The sequence below is a fragment of the Pongo abelii genome, chromosome 2 (genome assembly GCF_028885655.2).
Source record: "Pongo abelii isolate AG06213 chromosome 2, NHGRI_mPonAbe1-v2.0_pri, whole genome shotgun sequence".
Lineage (NCBI taxonomy): Eukaryota > Metazoa > Chordata > Mammalia > Primates > Hominidae > Pongo > Pongo abelii.
The window spans coordinates 121472150-121491147 of record NC_085928.1 but is presented as its reverse complement, the minus strand read 5'-3'; the positions used below and the strand labels follow the sequence as shown (position 1 = coordinate 121491147).

The window sequence follows — 18998 nt, the reverse complement described above, 5'->3', positions numbered from 1 at the left end:
CCGAGTGCGTGTGGTCAGTGCCCTGGGCTTATCTGGAATTCAGCTAGTCCTGTTGGCCCTCACTGGAGCCCTTTTGGGGTGGCTGTGCTGCCCTCCTGTGTGATCAGGGGCCTCCTCTTTCTGCTTGGTCCTTCTTGCTGCTGCTGCTGCCCCGCTGCTTCTGCAGAACCAGCTGTCTGGAGTTGGCTGCTTATTGACCCACTCTTCAGGAAAGGCTCCTTCAGTTCTCAGCCTGTCTTATTTCCAGGGCATGCTGCCTGCCCAGAAGGTTTAAGAAAATCCACCCTCGGCCAGGCGCGGTGGCTCATGCCTGTAATCCCAGCAGTTTGGGAGGCCAAGGTGGGTGGATCACGAGGTCAGGAGTTCAAGACCAGCTTGGGCAAGATGGTGAAACCCTGTCTCTACTAAAAATACAAAAAAATTAGCCAGGTATGGTGGCGGGCACCTGTAATCCTAGCTACTCGGGAGGCCGAGGCAGAGGGAATTGCCTGAACCCAGGAGGCGGAGGTTGCAGTGTGCTGAGATTGCACCACTGCATTCCAGCCTGGGCGACAGAGCAAGACTCTGTCTCAAAAAAAAAAAAAAAAAAAAGAAGAAAATCCACTCTCTTTACCTGAGGCCTTAAGCTTGGTGAAAATTCTAGGTCTAAGGGGTGCCCTCAGATACCCCCATTCAGGAGCAGCTGAGAAGGAACTCCAAATGGAGGATCCCATGCTTATTCAGGGCCTGTCCTGGCCTCTGCAAGTTAGCAGATTTTGTGTGTATCCAGGATCTCTACTTATTTCTTGGAGACCAAGCCACTTCCTTGGTCCTAGTTTATTTCTCTCTCTCTTTTTTTTTTTTTTGAGACCAAGTCTCGCCCTGTTGCCCAGGCTGGAGTGCAATGGCACGATCTCAGCTTACTGCAGCCACCACCTCCTGGGTTCAAATGATGCTCCTGCCTCAGCCTCCCATTATTTCTCTTCTAATCCAGTCTAATCAACAATTAGCAGAAAGTCCTTGAAGCTTCCACTATCTGGCATGTGGTTGCCCTTCCTAGTAACTAGTGATGATGCATGGTGGCACTTCTGTTTAACTGCATTGTTGGAGGAAGTGGGGTGACAGACACCTGCTGATATGGTTTGGGTCTGTGTCTCCACCTAAATCTCATGTCGAATTGTAATCCCCAGGGTTGGAGGTGGGGCCTGGTGGGAGGTGATTGGATCATGGGAGTGGATCCTTTATTAATGGTTTAGCACCATCCTCTTTGTGCCATTCTCATGATAGTGAGTGAGTGAGTTATCATGAGACCTGGTTGTTTAAAAGTGTGTAACACCTCCCCGCTCTCTTTCTTCCTTCTTCTCTGGCCGTGTGAAGTGCTGGCTCCCCGTTTGCCTTCTGCCATGATTGTAAGTTTCCTGAGGCCTCCCCAGAAGCAGAAGCTGCTATGCTTCCTGTATAGCCTGCAGAACCATGAACCAATTAAATCTCTTTTATTTATAAATTACCCAGTCTCGGTTTTTTGTTTTTTTTTTGACAGAGTCTCACTCTGTCACCCAGGCTGGAGTACAGTGGCACGATCTCAGCTTTCTGCCACCTCCGCCTCCTAGGTTCAAGTGATTCTTGTGCCTCAGCCTCCTGAGTAGCTGGGACTACAGGCGTGTGACTACACCTGGTAATTTCTATATTTTTAGTAGAGATAGGGTTTCCCTATATTGGCCAGGCTAGAGGTATTTCTTTATAGCAATGTGAGAACAGACTAATATACCTGCTCTCAAACTTCTATTTTTCTTTTCGTTCCATTTTAAAAACCAGTTTTATTGAGGTACAATTTATATACAATATATTTATCAATTTAAAGTGTATAATGCAGTAAGTTTTGACAAATACATCCAGTCCTGTAACTGCCACTGTAGTCACGAGATAGAATATTTTCATCACCCCTGAACAATTTCCTCTTGTCCTTTTGTAGTCAAGTTTTTGATGTAACCCCTGACTTCCGGCAGCCGCTGATCTGATCTCTGTCATAGTTTTCCCATTTTCCTTGATTCAGATTATTATCAAGGGCCTGCTACTTTTTGAATTGAACTAAATAAGCAATGTACCCATCATAAGCAAAGCAGAAAAATCTAGATATAAAGTAACTCACTGATTGACTTCTTTAAGGGTCAGTGTGGCTTCTTCAGAGCTAATGAGAGCGAGCTTGGTGGTGGTCTTGGTTCCCTTTGAGATTTTGTGACTGTCTCCCTTCACGCCCAAGAGCGAGCTTCACTGGCTTCTCCATGCCTTTCAGAGCCTGTTCATCCGAGCAGTGCGGGCGTACAACGGTGAGAACTGGAGAACATCCATCACAGACATGGAGCTGGCCCTTCCTGACTTCTTCAAAGCCTTTTATGAGTGTCTCGCGGCCTGCGAGGGTTCCAGGGAGATCAAGGACTTCAAGGATTTCTACCTTTCCATAGCAGGTTGGTGGTAGGTCAATAGGCTCACTACTCCCATGGAATAGTCTTCCTTAGATGTCTGCTCTCTGCCTGCATGCCTTCTAGATGCCTGGAACAGCCTCTAAGGAATTTTTGAGCATACTTATTAATGGGTAACTGAGGGTAGTCACCACCTGCATAGATAAACCTTTGACTTGGCGCAGGGGCTTCTAGTGAAATCACTGAGAGAAGGTTCAAGCACAGGCCTGCCAAAGTAGAATTCTGTGTCTGCCCTACTTGCTTACAGATTTCCTACCGTCATTTTGAAAAATAAAAATGGGCCCAGGAGCACCTCAGTGACTCACATTACTGAGATAACTTTGATGATGGCAATTTTCCAACACATACAAAGGTAGAGTGAACCTTTAAGTGGCCATCACTAAGGTAGCTTTTTGAAATTTTCTTTTCTGATTGTAAAACAATGTGTGCTCATTATAGGAAGTTTGGAAAACACAGAAAGGAAAAATGAAGAAAGGAAGAAAACGTAAAACTCTACACATAGGTAGCCCAGATTTCTCTATAGTGCCTAGACATTTCCCAAGTGCCTTTACTGGGCAGCATCACTCCAGAAACTGGGAAATGGCTAAGGGAAGCTCTTTCCCAAAGTGGTTTGAGAACACTGATCCTAGAACTGTGTCTTTCTGAAAGCACTAGATAAGTAAAATCTGGACTGTACCGTGGATAAAGGTATCATGTCTATGTACTTGTTAAGTAAGTCTGGGAATGGGCTGAGTACTGCATCTCCCTCTTGAAGAATCATTGTGCACTTTAATGGTTAAAGGCCCTTAGAAATCCTGTAGTAGAGAAGCTCTTTTAAAGTTATTGAATCCAGGGTTTTTGGTTTTGTTTTTTTTTTCAGTCACTTTTTATTCATTAATCTCTTTCTACAAAGTAGGGTTTTTTTTTTTTTTTTTTTTTTTTTTTTGCCTTAAGAAAACTTTTTGTTATGGAAAATTTCAAACGTATACAAAAAACAGAGAGAAGAGTAAATAAACCACCATGTACACATGACCCAGCTTCACAACTGTCAACTCATGGCCACTTGAGCTTCATCTAATTCCCACCTGCTTTTCCTCTCATGTTATTTTGAAGCTAATTCCAGATGGCATATTATTTCATTTGTAATATTTCAGTATATACCTTTAGAAGGTAAGGACTCTTTGTTTTTTATACATAACACCAAACTATTACCCCTGTAAGAATTTTAGCAATCATTCTTTGATCTCATCATTAAATACCTAAAGTGTCCCAATCATTTCAGAAATGTCATAAATACATGTGTGTGCCTTTAATTTACCGTTTGTTTGAATCAGGATCCAAATAAGGTCCATCCATTGCAATGGGTTATCTCTTGAAAATTTTTATTGTGGTAAAATATATGTAATATGAACTTTATTATTATTATTATTTTTTGTTGTTGTTTTTATTTTTATTTTTATTTTTTTCTTTTTAAAATCAGCTTTATTGAGATATAATTCATGTACCATAGAATTTACCTATTTGAATTTTACAATTCATTGGCTTTTGGTATATTCACAAAATTTTGCAATCACCACTACAATTTTAGGACTTTTTTGTCACCTTAAAAAGAAATGTCATAGTCATTAACAGTTACTCCCCATTTTAGCCCAACTCCCAAATCCTAGGAAATGACTGCTTTCTGTCTCTATGGATCTGCCTAGTCTAAACATTTTATATAAATAGAATCATCCAATGCATGGTCTTTTGTGTTTGGCATCTTTTACTTAGCATAATGTTGTTTTTTTTTTTTCCTTATAAAATATACTTTGTGCTTTATTGTCCTGTTTATCAGAACACATCAGCTTAATGTCACTGTTTCTTTTTTTTTTTTTTTATACTTTAGGTTTTATGGTACATGTGTGCAATGTGCAGGTTAGTTACATATGTATACATGTGGCATGCTGGTGCGCTGCACCCACTAACTCGTCATCTAGCATTAGGTATATCTCCCAGTGCTATCCCTCTCCCCTCCCCCCACCCCACAACAGTCCCCGAAGTGTGATGTTCCCCTTCCTGTGTCCATGTGTTCTCATTGTTCAATTCCCACCTATGAGTGAGAATATGCGGTGTTTGGTTTTTTGTTCTTGCGATAGTTTACTGAGAATGATGATTTCCAATTTCATCCATGTCCCTACAAAGGACATGAACTCATCATTTTTTATGGCTGCATAGTATTCCATGGTGTATATGTGCCACATTTTCTTAATCCAGTCTATCATTGTTGGACATTTGAGTTGGTTCCAAGTCTTTGCTATTGTGAATAATGCCGTAATAAACATACGTGTGCATGTGTCTTTATAGCAGCATGATTTATAGTCCTTTGGGTATATACCCAGTAATGGGATGGCTGGGTCGAATGGAATTTCTAGTTCTAGATCCCTGAGGAATCGCCACACTGACTTCCACAATGGTTGAACTAGTTTACAGTCCCACCAACAGTGTAAAAGTGTTCCCAATAACAGACAAACAGAGAGCCAAATCATGAGTGAACTCTCATTCACAATTGCTTCAAAGAGAATAAAATACCTAGGAATCCAACTTACAAGGGATGTGAAGGACCTCTTCAAGGAGAACTACAAACCACTGCTCAATGAAATAAAAGAGGATACAAAGAAATGGAAGAACATGAACTTTATTATTTTAGCCATTGTTCAATATACACTCTAGTGGCATTGACTACATTCACATGATTGTGCAACCATCAGCACCATCCATCTCTAGAACTTTTTATGTTTCCCCAAATTGAAACTCTGTATGCAATAACTCCCCATATCCCCTTCCCCCCAGCCACTGGCAATGACCTTTCTACTTTCTGTCTTTGTGAATTTGACTACTCTAGATACATCACATAAGTGGAGTCATACGGTATTTGCCTTTTTGTGACTGGCTCATTTCACTTGGCATAATGTCCTCAAGTTTCATCCATATTGTGGCAAGTTGGTTATCTTTTACGGCTCGTTTAATCCATAGGTTCTTCCGCCATATCTTTTCCCCTTTGCTATTGAAGAACCTGCACTTTTTGTCCCGTAGAGATTCCCACGGTCTGGGTTTTGCTGACTGTATCTGCATGTTCCTCTGTCTTCTGTATTTCTTGTAAATCGGTAATTGGATGTAGAGGCTTGAACAGGCTCGGTTTGATTTTGTTTTGGGGTTTTAAATTTTGGTGGGAGTCAACTGCTTCATAGTTGATGCTGAGTTCTTTCATCAGGAGGCACATAATGTCTGTGGTCTCTCTCCATCTGTCTTTGATATAGCTAAAGTATATATGTATTATAAATCAAAGAGTATCTGAGACAAGTCTCAATCAATTTAGACAGTTTATTTTGCCAAGTTAAGGATGTACTTGTGACACAGCCTTAGGAGGTCCTAACAACATATGCCCAAGGTACTCAGGGCACAGTTTGGTTTTATACATTTTAGGGAGACATGAGACATCAATCAATATATGTAAGGTGTACATTGCTTCAGTCCAGAAAGGCAGGACAACCCGAAGTGGGAGGGGGTTTCCAGGTCATAGGTAGGTGAGAGACAAATGGTTGCATTCTTTTGAGTTTCTGATTAGCCTTTCACTGAATATGCAATTTACAGGAATAGTCACTTATGCTTTATTCTGGCTTAGGGAAACAACAGAGCAAAGGAAACAATCATGTATACATTTGTTCCATGTGAGCAGAGGGATGACTTTGAGTTCTGCCCGTCCTTTGTCCACAAAAACTTCCTTGTGGGCAAATTATAAGAGAGGTTTGTGGCTTTTTTTTTTTTTTTTTAATTTTTGTAGCTATCTTATTTAGGAATAGGATGGGAAACAGGTTTGTCCTACGTGGTTCCCAGCTTGACTTTTCCCTTTGGCTTAGTGATTTTGGGGTCCTGAGATTTATTTTCCTCTCACAGTATAGATATATAGATATTTAGAGTTTCTTTGGTTATTATTTTTAAATAATTTCAAACTTGTAGAGAAGTCGGAAGAATCATACAAAGAACTCTCATGTACACCTTACCTAGATTCACCAATTTGTAACATTGATTGTGCCACATTTACTTTATTGCTCTCTCCATATGTGCTGTGGGTATAATTATTATTGTTATTATTTTATTTATTTATTTATTTATTTATTTATTTTTGACATGGAGTTTCCCTCTTGTTGCCCAGGCTGGAGTGCAATGGCGCGATCTCGGCCCACTGCAACCTCTGCCCCGTAGGTTCAAGTGATTCTCCTGTCTCAGCTTCCCGAGTAGCTGGGATTACAGGCATGCACCAACACATCTGGCTAATTTTTATATTTTTAGTAGAGAAGGGGTTTCACCACGTTGCCCAGGCTGGTCTCAAACTCCTGACCTCAGGTGATCCACCCACCTCGGCCTCCCAAAGTGCTAGGAGTACAGGCGTGAGCCACCGCGCCTGGCCTATTATATTTTATTTTTGAGACTGAGTCTCGCTGTGTCGCCCAGGCTGGAGTGCAGTGGTGCCATCTTGGCTCACTGCAACCTCTGCCTGCTGGGTTGAAGCAATTCTCCTGCCTCAGCCTCCTGAGTAGCTGGGACTACTGGTAGGCACTACCACACCTGGCTAATTTTTTGTATTTTTAGTAGAGACAGGGTTTTGCTGTGTTGGCCAGACTGGTTTCAAACTCCTGACCCCAAGTGATCCGCCCGCCTTGCCCTCCCAAAGTGCTGGGATTATAGGCTTGAGCCACCGCACCCGGCACTGTATAATTATTTTTATTTCAGAACTATTTGGAAGTATGTTGCACATGCATTATTACTCTTTACCCCATAATACTTCAGTTTATTTCCTAAGAACAATAATATTATCTAAATATCCATAGTAATTAAATTCAGGAAACTTAATATACTAGATACAATGCTTGTATTCAATCTGTAGTTCATATTCTCTTTTCGTTAATTGTCACAATATGTTCTTTCTAGCACCTCTTTTTTTCCTGGTACAGGTTCCAGTTCAGAATCATGCTTCCTATTTATTTGTCATCTTCTTTAGAATTCTTTAATCTGGAACAATCCTTTGGCCTTTCTTTGTCTTTTTATGCCAATGATATTTTTTAAGAATATAGGCTAATTACTTTGTAAACATTCCTTAATTTGGGTTTCTATGATGTGTCTTCACAGTTACATTCAGGTTGTGTATTTTTGGCTGGACCGCTATACAAATGTCCTCCTCAGGATATCACATCAAGATATGTATGATGTTTGTTTGCACCCTTATTGTTGATGTTAATTTTTTGTTGTTGGTCGTAGTAAGTATGTAAGGCTTTTTTGTTGGTGATGGTAGTAAGTATGGAGGCATGTTTTCAGAGTCAACCAAAGTGGAATTAATAGTTCAAAGAGTAAATGTTTCTGTAAATTAATTTTAGTGTTTTGAGGTATCATTTCGTACTTCCTACCAGTAATGTTTGAAAGTGCCTGTTCCTCCACAGTCTTACTTACAAAATGTGTGCAACCCTTCTGGAGTCTTTTGCTTCTAGCTGCATAAAGGGAGAAAAGGGAGGGAGCCAAGGATCATATGGGAGATTTTAGGGATTAGGCCTGGAAGTAGCATTCCATAATTGTTACTCTCAACATGTCATTGGCCACGACTAGTCATATGGCCCCAACCTAGCTGCATGGGAAATGTAGTCTTTGACTATATTTAGGTTCACCTTACTCTCTTTCAAAGGCTGTGTAGATTCTATTATTTTTATATACTGTAATTTATTAATCCTCATCCTATTGATTGGCATTTAGGTACTTACAAGTTTGTTTGTTTGTTGTTATAAACAGTGTTTATGTATGCCTATGTCTAAAGAAAATTTCCTAGAAGTAGACAGCTGGGTTGGAAAATATGTGTATTTTAACCTTTGATAAATTTTGCCAAATTGTTCTCCAAAAAGTTTGTTCCTGTTTTGCTTCCATCAACAGAATGTGAGAGTGTAAGTTTCACTGTTCTCTTCTTAATACTACATTATGAATTTGTAAAAATTTTGCAATTTAGTAGTTTAAATTATTTTGGGGGTAATTGTATTTCTTAATTACAAAAGAGGTATAACATCTCTCACAATGTTTTTTAGACATTTTAATAATTTCTGTTAATATCGTTTGGCCATTTATATAGTGGATGTTCATCTTTTTCATATTGATTTGAAACAACTTTGTATATTAAAGATTTTCAGCTCCTTGTAGGTGTCGCAAATATTTTTCTTTTTTTTTTTTTTTTTTTTGAGACGGACTCTTGCTCTGTCGCCCAGGCTGGAGTGCAGTGGCATGATCTCGGCTCACTGCAAGCTCCGCCTCCCGGGTTCATGCCATTCTCCTGCCTCAGCCTCCCGAGTAGCTGGGACTACAGGTGCTCGCCACCACGCCCGGCTAATTTTTTGTATTTTTAGTGAGACAGGGTTTCACCGTGTTAGCCAGGATGGTCTCAATCTCCTGACCTCGTGATCCACCCGCTTTGGCCTCCCAAAGTGCTAGGATTACAGGTGTGAGCCACCGCGCCCGGCCTGTAAATATTTTTCTTTTAACTTTTTCATTTGGGCAGGAGGCAGTAGCATATTAAGAAAGTAATGGATGCACTGCTCTGAAAATTTGTGTGTTTTGTTTCAGATCATTATGTAGAAGTTCTGGAATGCAAAATACAGTGTGAAGAGAACCTCACCCCAGTTATAGGAGGCTATCCGGTTGAGAAATTTGTGGCTACCATGTATCATTACTTGCAGTTTGCCTATTATAAATGTAAGTAATCTTCTGTGACATCTTGGGTGAGGCACTTAGTCCTTCTAAGACTGTAAAATAGAGGTAATAACTCTTAGCTATGGTTGTTGAGAGTTCATCGAGGTCACACTGACAACCCTGGTGCTATGCTTAGCACAAAAAGGCAGCATGGCTTAGTGATTCAGGGCAGAGCCTGTAACCACACTGCCTGGGTTCGATTTCAGCCTTATCACTTACTAGCTTCTCTGTGCTTTAGTTTCCTCATTGTGAATAGAGATTGTAGTACTAACCTCATAGGATTGTCCTGAGGAGTAAATGAGTTAATAGATGTGAAATGTCTGGGGTATTCCCACACTGGCACATAGCAAACTGTGTGTTTGTTTTTGTTATCATTATTTCCCTTTCTCCTCATCACTAGCTTTACTTTTCAGACAGTTAGAGTTTATTTTCTTTTCTTTTTTTTTTTTCTTTCTTTTTTTTTTTGAGACAGAGTCTTGCTCTGTTGCCCAGGCTGGAGTGCAGTGGTGTGATCTTGACTTACTGCAACCTCTGCCTCCCAGGTTCAAGTGATTCCCCTTCCTCAGCCTCCTGAGTAGCTGGGATTACAGGTGTGCACCACCACGCCCAGCTAATTTTTTGTATTTTTAGTAGAGATGTGGTTTCACTGTCTTGGCCAGGCTGGTCTTGAACTCCTGACCTCAAGTGATCCACCCACTTTAGCCTCCCAAAGTGCTGGGATTACAGGTGTGAGCCACTGTGCCCGTCCTGTTAGTTTCATTCTAGTTGGTCCTCCCTTGATCTGAAATGGGAGTTTCTCAATCAGAACGTTCTAGTGGACAATGGGAAGCAAACATGGGAGAGAAGGAAGTTCAGGGTTAGACTTCAGAGCCTGTGTGTTTCGGCTTTTCCTCCTCTCCCTGTACCTGACTTCCCTGTGCCACTTGTTCAAGCAGTGTGTCCCTTGGCAGTTCAGTTCCAAGCACAGAAGAATTATTAGGGACAGTGGCAGCAGGACTTCTTCGCCCTAATGAAATGCCAGGGTCTAGCGGTGGCAGGTTTCTGGCTAGGATAGATCCCCTGGGTCACCCCTTCACACTCGGGAATGGCTGGTCTCAGGGTGCCTTGGGAAGAGTGAGAGAGGTGATCTTGGCTTTAGCCCTCCTTTCCCACTGTGGTAATTGTGGTTTTTTTGGGGGGGTTTCCTCTTTATCTCACCTCCCATCCACTTCAGAACACAGTAAGCCTTGCACCCTGAAGGTCAGAAAAAGAAAAAGAGTATGTATTATATAAATATAAAAAGCCATAAGGTCTTCTAGCTCACTGAGCATGGCTTGGTTCTAAATGTATAAAGCTAGAACACTAGGAATTTAGAAGTGTTCTGGACACATCCGGGCTCTGGCAGCTCCCTGGGCCTCTGAAATCCTCACATGCCCTGAAAATCGCCCTGCATATCAGAAACTGGCAAAGACTTATCAACACTGGTGGACTGAGGCCTCTAGCTATGCTTGCTGCTTCCCAGGAAATCTTCTTTCGGGGATCAACAGTATGAATGAAGTGTACTTCCTGAAATGAGCTTCCTGAAAATCTTCCCCGTTTTGAATTTTTTCTAGACCACCTACCATACTACATTGCTTGAGGGCAGGTGGTGTTATTTATATTTGAAGAGTAAATGCCCCTAAGGGCTGGCTTTAAAGTAGTCATTACAGAAAACAGCCACTGGGTGGCACAATTTATTCATACCCAAGCTTTGGCTACTCCAGCCAACCACAGCTTTAGCAAAGGTACTGTTGTGTAAATTAGAGTGGAATGTGCCAGAATACATACCAGGGGCTTGTGTCTCATCACCTCTTCCTCATCCTGCACTTCCAAGACCAATCCTAAGCCCTGCAAAATCCCTATGCTGAAGGTACTGTCACAGGTGGGCAACACCAAGCTGAGAGGCTGGAGATGGGAGTTCCATCCTCAGGAGGTGGCAAAACTAGGCAACTTTCCAAATCCCCTCCAACCCAGAGGCTCCTCCATCCTTTGGGTTTTCCAGGTCTGGTTTAGCTGTAGGGGAGCTAACCTAGATCTGGAGACTGTGGTCCCATCCAGATGGGATCCAGACACTCTAGGCCCCAGAGGAGAAACCTGTTTGCTGAGCACATCCTCCCTATCTCCCTCAGCCCCAGGACAATCCAGCTTTTTCTAGCTGCTTCCAGGGACCTGAGACCAGCTCGGGTCACCAGAGCTGGAGGTGGAACATAGGCATTTCTCCATAGGCATGTGCCTAACTAGAACTAAGTTTCAAGCCTGGCCTCCAGGCTGCCGTGGAGACCCCATCTGTGGCCTGCCCACCTAGGGCTGCCAGTCGGCCCCAGGCTCTCTGAAGAAGGACTGTGGAGAAGGGGCTTGTTCATATGACCTTTTTGTTTAGAAGCAGAGGAATTATAGGGCGTGGTTTGCTGATTTCTTCATTTGTCTTTTCTTCCCAACCCCAGTGAACGACCTGAAGAATGCAGCCCCCTGTGCAGTCAGCTACCTGCTCTTTGATCAGAATGACAAGGTCATGCAGCAGAACCTGGTGTATTACCAGTACCACAGGGACACTTGGGGCCTCTCAGATGAGCACTTCCAGCCCAGACCTGTAAGTCTGGTGCACCACACCTTCCCTTTTCTCTTCATTCTTGCCTTCCGGAGACTACCTCGTGCCTTAAGAGAAAGGGTTATTTTGGAAATAAAGGGGCTGGGCGCGGTGACTCATGCCTGTAATCCCAGTACTTTGGGAGGGCGAGGCATGCCGATCATGATGTCAGGAGTTTGAGACCAGCCTGGCCAACACGGTGAAACCCCATCTCTACTAAACATACAAAAATTAGCCAGGCGTGGTGGCACGTGGCTGTAGTCCCAGCTACTTGGGAGGCTGAGGCAGAAGAATCGCTTGAACCCGGGAGGCAGAGGTTATGGTGAGCCGAGATTGCGCCAAAAAAAAAGGAAATAAAGGAAAAGTCATTTTTTTCTGTAGTTTTGTGCGTGTGTGTTTTAACATTTTACTGCTTCATTCTGATTTCTGAATCTGTAAAAACTCTACAAATTTCAAACATTACAGAAATATTTTACTTTGAAAACAAAATTCTCTCATAATCCTACACCTTCTTTCTCTCTCGGAAAACAAAATTCTCATAATCCTACACCTTCTCTCTCTCTCTGTCTTTTTTTTTTGAGACAGAGTCTTGCTCTGTCACCCAGGCTAGAGTTCAGTGGCGTGATCTTGGCTCAGTGCTTCCTCTGCCTCCTGGGTTCAAGCGATTCTCCTGCCTTAGCCTGCCGAGTAGCTGGGATTACAGGCATGCACCAACACATCAGGCTAATTTTTGTAGTTTTAGTAGAGACGGGGTTTCACTGGGCTAGTCTCGAACTCTTGGCCTCAGGTGATCTGCCCACCTCAGCCTTTCAAAGTGCTAGGATTACAGGCGTGAGCCACTGTGCCCAGCCTGTGCCATCTCTTTATCTCCTGCTTTAAAGGTATATATTTAGTCATACACATAGTAAATATTTGTGTATTTTTATAAAATCAAGGTCGTATTTACATAGTTTTACAACTTTTTGCAACTTTCTTTGTCTTTCTGACAATTTGTCGTGAATATTTCTCCATGTCACATCCATGTATCATCTTAATTATTATCCTTTAACAGCTCCCTGGTAGTCTCTTTTGTGGATGGACCATCATTTAATTCCCTTGATAGGCAAACTCACCGCTTAGCATGTGTTGTCAGTGAACCCCATTCATTATATATTACTTTCAAAAGATTTTTTCTAATTGATCTTTGCTCTTGTATTTTCATTGGGATTTCTATATGCCATCTTGATTTTCATAAATTTGTCTTCCACTGAGGGCTGGCCACTCTTTTAAAAATTGAGATATAATTTATATAGGATAGAATTCACCTTTTTAAAGTGTACAATTCAGTGGTTGTTAGTATATTCAGAGTTGTACAGCCATTGCCACTATCTAATTTTAAACATTTTCATCACCTTAGAAAAAACCCCATATCCTGTTCCTCCCTCCTCCCAGTTCTAAGATGAAAAGATTGGTCCTATAAACTGTTCTCTGTTGTGTCTGAACAGGAAGCAGTTCAGTTCTTTAATGTGACCACACTCCAGAAGGAGCTGTATGACTTTGCTAAGGAAAATATAATGGATGATGATGAGGTAAGTTTTCATGGTTAGCACATGTCTGGTGGCTAAGAGAAAATATTACTCACATCTTTGCTAAAATCACTGGAAGGCTGAGTCCTCCCTGAAGTAAGAAACAGAGGGGACCTTGAGAAAGACAGTTCCAGTGGGTGTTTCAATGACAGTCAGAATGCTGGCATGGGAAAGAGCGGCTTTCTAGGAAACCTAGGCAGGAGTGCCACATTTCCTGATAGTGAAACGGGTGTGGGGCAATGCTCCAGGAATTCACAGTGGTCATTCTTCATCTTTTCACTTTATATAAAAACGGTGAATTTTTAATTGCTCAGCACTCTGAAGAGACATGGATACTCCCACCCCAATTTTTCTGCTAGACTATTGTTATTATTATTTTTTCTAAATTGCATCTTTACTGTAAGCATTTTGTCATTCTCTAGAATTGCTTGAAATTCCTGATACCACCTTACACAGCTGACCCCTTTTCTGACCCTGACTCAACTGGTTATGGAGTGGTCATTTTGTGATGGGGCAGCCTGGTCACAGAAAAACCATCATTAGCGGTAGTATTTAGAGTATTTGTTTGGAACAAACTGGAAAATACTTACTGAGAAAGCTGGGGACTTGTCAGCTATTGGAGCTCGAAGAGAGCTGTGAGCTTGCTCTGGTCTGATCCTTCACTTTATAGATGAGGAGCACGGGGCCAGCAAGTTTCCTGAGCCTCCAGGTCTGCTCTTCCTATACCCATTTTAGGTGAAGTACCTCTGAATAAGACATCTTCATGGAATTTGTTTTCTGTCTACAAATATGTATGGGATGAACTCATCATTGGCATTAAACGACTGAGTCTCAGTTCTTTATCTATAAAATGGGAATAATAATACTGCCCTCCCAGGGTTGTGAGAATAAAATACCGTGTTGCATGCGGAAATGCTTTCTAAACTGGAAAGTGATGCAATGCCTGTGTCTTGGATTGGGCATCCTTGAAGCAGAGCCTGAGACAGGATCCCAAGATGCCACAGGGGCCATTCCCCCATTCCCTAAAGGAAGGAACACCGGCCAGATACCAACAAGATTGGCCACTGTGGTTTGCAAAGTATAGCAGAGGCTGGGTGTAGTGGCTCACACCTGTGATCCCAGCATTTGGGAGGCCAAAGCAGGTGATTGCTTGAGACCAGGAGTTCAAGACCAGCCTGGGCAACATGGTAAAACCTCGTCTCTACAAAAAATACAAAAAAATTAGCTGGGTATGGTGGAGTGCACCCATAGTCCTAGCTACTTGGAAGGCTGAAGGAGTCTGGGGAGTTTGAGGCTGATATTGCGCCATTGCACTCCAGACTCGGCAATTGGAGTAAGACCCTGCCTCAAAAAAAAAAGGAAAGTATAGAAAAATATATTTAGAAAAGGTAAGAGGAGTTGAGTTCCCAGTTATCTAGAGGCAAGCTAATATGGATATTTTGGTTTTTATCTTTCCATTTTTTTTTATTATTAAAGAAAAAAATTTTATAGTTTTAAATTTTTCTACATATTTATTATAAACTCAGCTATAATTATGTCTCATGACTTTTTCACTTTATATTATTATATGAGCAGTTTCTCTTGTCATATTTTTCTAAAACAGCTTTATTTAGATATTATTCACAAAAAATGAAATTCTCCTTTTTAAAGTATACAGTTCAGTGGTACTTGTTATATCCACAAAATTTTGCATCTATCACTGTTATTTAACTTTAGAACATTTTTATCACCCCCAAAAGAAACTCCATAGCTAAGTCACTTCCCATTTCTCCTCTGGGCCAACATTCCCACTCCTGCCTCCACCTCCAGCCCCTGGAACACTCTAATCTACTTTCTGTTTCTGTGGATTTGCCTGTTGTGGACATTTCATATAAATGGAAATATAGAGTATGTGGTCTTTTGTGACTGGCTTCTTTCACTGAGCATATGTTTTCAAAGTTCAGCCATGTTGAACATGTTGCCTGTAAAATTTCCTTTGTACTACCAAGTAATATTCTTCCGTTGGATGTACCACATTCTGTTCATCCATTCTTCAGTTGATGGATGTTTGGGTTGGTTCCACTTTTTGGCTATTTTGAATAATGATGCTACGACCATTTGTGTACAAATTTTTGTTTGAACATAAGCTTTCCAGTTTTTTATACCTAGGAGTATATACATAGGTATTGTGTTAGGCCATTTTTGCATCACTGTAAAGAAATACCTGGCTGGGTGCGGTGGTTCACGCCTGTAATCCCAGCACTTTGGGAGGCCAAGGAAGGAGGACTGCTTGAGCCCAAGACTAGCCTGAGTAACATAGTGAGACTCTGTCTCTACAGAAAGTTTAAAAGTTAGCTGGGCATGGTGGCACAGGAAGTGTGGCAACGGCATCTGCTTGGCTTCTGGTGAGGTCTCAGGAAGCTTATGGTCATGGCAAAGGGGGAGCTGGCGTATGTCACATGGCAAGAGCATGCCACACTCTTTTAAACAACTAGATCTCGTGTGAACTCAGAGTGAGAACTCATTTATTACCATGAGGACAGCACCAAGACATTTTTGAGGCATCCGCCCACCTGACCCAAATGCCTTCCACCAGGCCCCACTTCCAACACTGGAGATTACATTTCAACATGAGATTTGGAGGGGACAAATATCCAAACCATATCAGGTACATACCTAGGAATGGATTGCTGGGCCATATGGTAACGGTTTAACCTGTTGAGAAACTGCCAGACTGTTTTTCAGAGTGGCTGCACCATTTACATTCCCATTAGCAGTGTATGAGAGTTCCAACTTTGCAATGTCTTCCACAAAACTTAATATTGTCTTTTTTATTAATAGCCATGCTAGTGGATGCAAGTAGTATTTCATTGTGGTTCTGACTTGCACTTTCTTTTTGAGACAGAGTTTTGCTCTTGTTGCCCAGGCTGGAGTGCAATGATGAGATCTCAGCTCACTGCAACCTCCGCCTCCCAGATTCAAGTGATTCCCTGCCTCAGCCACCCTAGTAGCTGGGATTACAGGCGCGCACCACCACACCCAGCTAATTTTTTGTATTGTTAGCTGAGATGCGGTTTCACTATGTTGGCCAGGCTGGTCTCGAACTCCTGACCTCAGGTGATCCACCCGCCTCAGCCTCCCAAAATGCTGGGATTACAGGCGTGAGCTACTGCACCCAACTTGACTTGTACCTTTTTAGTGACTAATTATGTTGAGCATCCCTTCATGATTGGCCATTTATATATCTTTGAAGAAATGTCTGTTCAAATTTTTTGTCCACTTTAAAATTGTTATTTATCTTTTTATTATTGTGTTGTAGAAGTTCTTTAGATATTCTAGTTATAAGTTCCTTATCAGATATATGAATTGTAGATATTTTCTTACAATTTGTGGGTTGTCTTTTCAGTTTCTAAATGGTGTCTTGAAGCACAAGTTTTCAAATTTGATGAAATTCAATTTATCTGTTCTTTCTTTTGTTGCTTTTGAGTTGTGTGTCATATCTAAGAAACCATTGCCTAATCCAAGGTCACAAAGATTCACTCCTGATTTTTACTCCTATGATTTTTATAGTTTTAACTCCTGCATTTAAATTTACAACCCATTTGAGTTAATTTTATGTATGATATTAGGAAGAGGTCTAGTTTCATTCTCTTGAATGTGAATAGCCAGTTGTTACAGCACTATTTGTTGAAAAGACTTTTTCACCATTGAATTGTCTTGGTACCCTTTGAAAGAAATCAGTTGACCATAAATGTGAGAGTTGTTTTCCAGACTCTCAGTCTATACCTCTCATCTTGATTTCTATCCTTAAAGTTAGTACTACACTGTCTTCATTACTATAGCTTTTTTTTTTAATTACGTGGACTTTCAACCAAGATTAGATTACTGTAGCTTTATACTACATTTTGAAATTTGAAGTGTGAGTCCTCCAACATTGTTCTTCTTTTCCAAGATGATTTTGGCTATTTTGGGTCCTGTACATTTACATATGAATTATAGGTTTAGCTTTTCAGTTTTTGCAAAAGGCAGCTGGGATTTTTTTTATGGGAATTCCACTGAACACATAAATCTCTTTAGGTAGTATTGGCTTCTTAATATTGTCTTCTAATCCATGAACATGAGAAGTCTTTCCACTTATTTGGAATTTTTAAAAATTTATTTCACAGTGTTTTCTTATTTTATTATTCCTAAACATTCTATTCTTTTTTAAAAAATTAAAATAAATTCTTTCCAACCCCCAGTATTCAAGCATTTTATTCTTTTTGATGCTATTATAAATGAAATTGTTTTCTTATTTTCATTTTTGGGCATATTCTAAAAGAATAGAAATACAATAGATTTTGTGTATTGATTCTGCACACTTGCTGAACTTATTAGTTTGTATGTGTATGTGTATTATTTTTCTTGCTTAATTGTTCTAGTTAAAACTTCTAGTATACTATGTTGAATAGAAGCAGAGAGAGTGGGCCTGGCACAGGGGCTCATTCCTCTAATCCCAGCACTTGGGAGGTTGAGGCAGGAGGATCACTTGAACCCAGGAGTTTGAGACCAGCCTGGGCAACATAGCAAGACCCCATCTCTACAAAAAATAAAAAAATTAGGCCAAGTGTGGTGGCTCATGCCTGTAATCCCAGCACTTTGGAAGGCTGAGGTGGGCAGATCACCCGAGGTCGGGAGTTTGAGACCAGCCTGGCCAATCGATCAAAACCTTGCTTTACTAAAAATACAAAAAAATTAGCTGGGCGTGGTGGCACATGCCTGTAATCCCAGCTACTCAGGAGGCTGAGGCACGAGGATCGCTTGTACCCAGGAGGTAGAGGTTGCAGTGAGCCAAGATCACACCACTGTACTCTAGCCTGGGTGGCACAGTGAGATACTGTCTAAAAAAAAAATTAGCTAAGTATGATGGTACACATCTGTAATCCTAGCTACTCAGGAGGCTAAAGTGGGAGGATTGCTGGAGCTCAGGAGTGGGAGGGTACAGTGAGCCATAAGCATGCCACTGCACACTAGGCTGGGTGACAGAGCAAGACCCTGTCTCTCTGGAAAAAAAAAAGTGGAGAGAGTGAACATCCTTGTCTTATTCCCAATCTTAAAAGGAAAAAGCATACAGTCTTTCAGCATTAAATGTGAAAATATGTTATCAGCTGTGGGTTTTTTGTAGGTGCCCTTTATTAGGTTGAGGAAGTTCTATTTCTAAGTCGTTGAATTTTGTTGTTGTTGTTGTTGTTGTTTTTTTGAGATGGAGTTTCACTCATGTTGCCTAGGCTGGAGTGCAGTGGTGTGATCTCTGCTCACTGCAACCTCCGCCTCCTGGGTTCAAGTGATTCTCCTGCCTTGCCCTCCCAAGTAGCTGGAATTACAGGCATGTGCCACCATACCCGGGTAATTTTTCTATATTTAGTAGAGACGGGGTTTCACCATGTTGGCCAGTCTGGTCTCGAACTCCTGACCTCAGGTGATCCACTTGCCTTGGCCTCCCAAAGTGCTGGGATTACAGGCGTGAGCCACCGTGCCCGGCCTGAATGTTTTTATCATGAATTTGTGTTGAATTTTGTCAAATGCTTTTTCTGCATCTATTGAGATGGTCACGTGATTTTTGTTTCCCTTGTTAATATTCATTATAAACATGACTTTTTTTGTGACTAA

The 18998-nt window shown here is 41.4% G+C and overlaps 1 protein-coding gene across 2 annotated transcripts in view; it reads left to right on the top strand.

Moving 5' to 3' along the window:
* CRTAP (cartilage associated protein) overlaps positions 1-18998 on the top strand; it is a 30567-nt gene that overhangs the window by 8299 nt on the left and 3270 nt on the right. The window contains exons 3-6 of one of the 2 annotated variants that reach the window (XM_024244288.3): positions 2273-2444; positions 9075-9203; positions 11663-11808; positions 13290-13373. In XM_024244288.3, the coding sequence (XP_024100056.1) occupies positions 2273-2444; positions 9075-9203; positions 11663-11808; positions 13290-13373 (531 nt within the window). Of the gene's footprint in view, positions 1-2272; positions 2445-9074; positions 9204-11662; positions 12186-13289; positions 13374-18998 lie in introns of those variants that run through there. The other variant, XM_063722151.1, reaches the window with a different exon arrangement.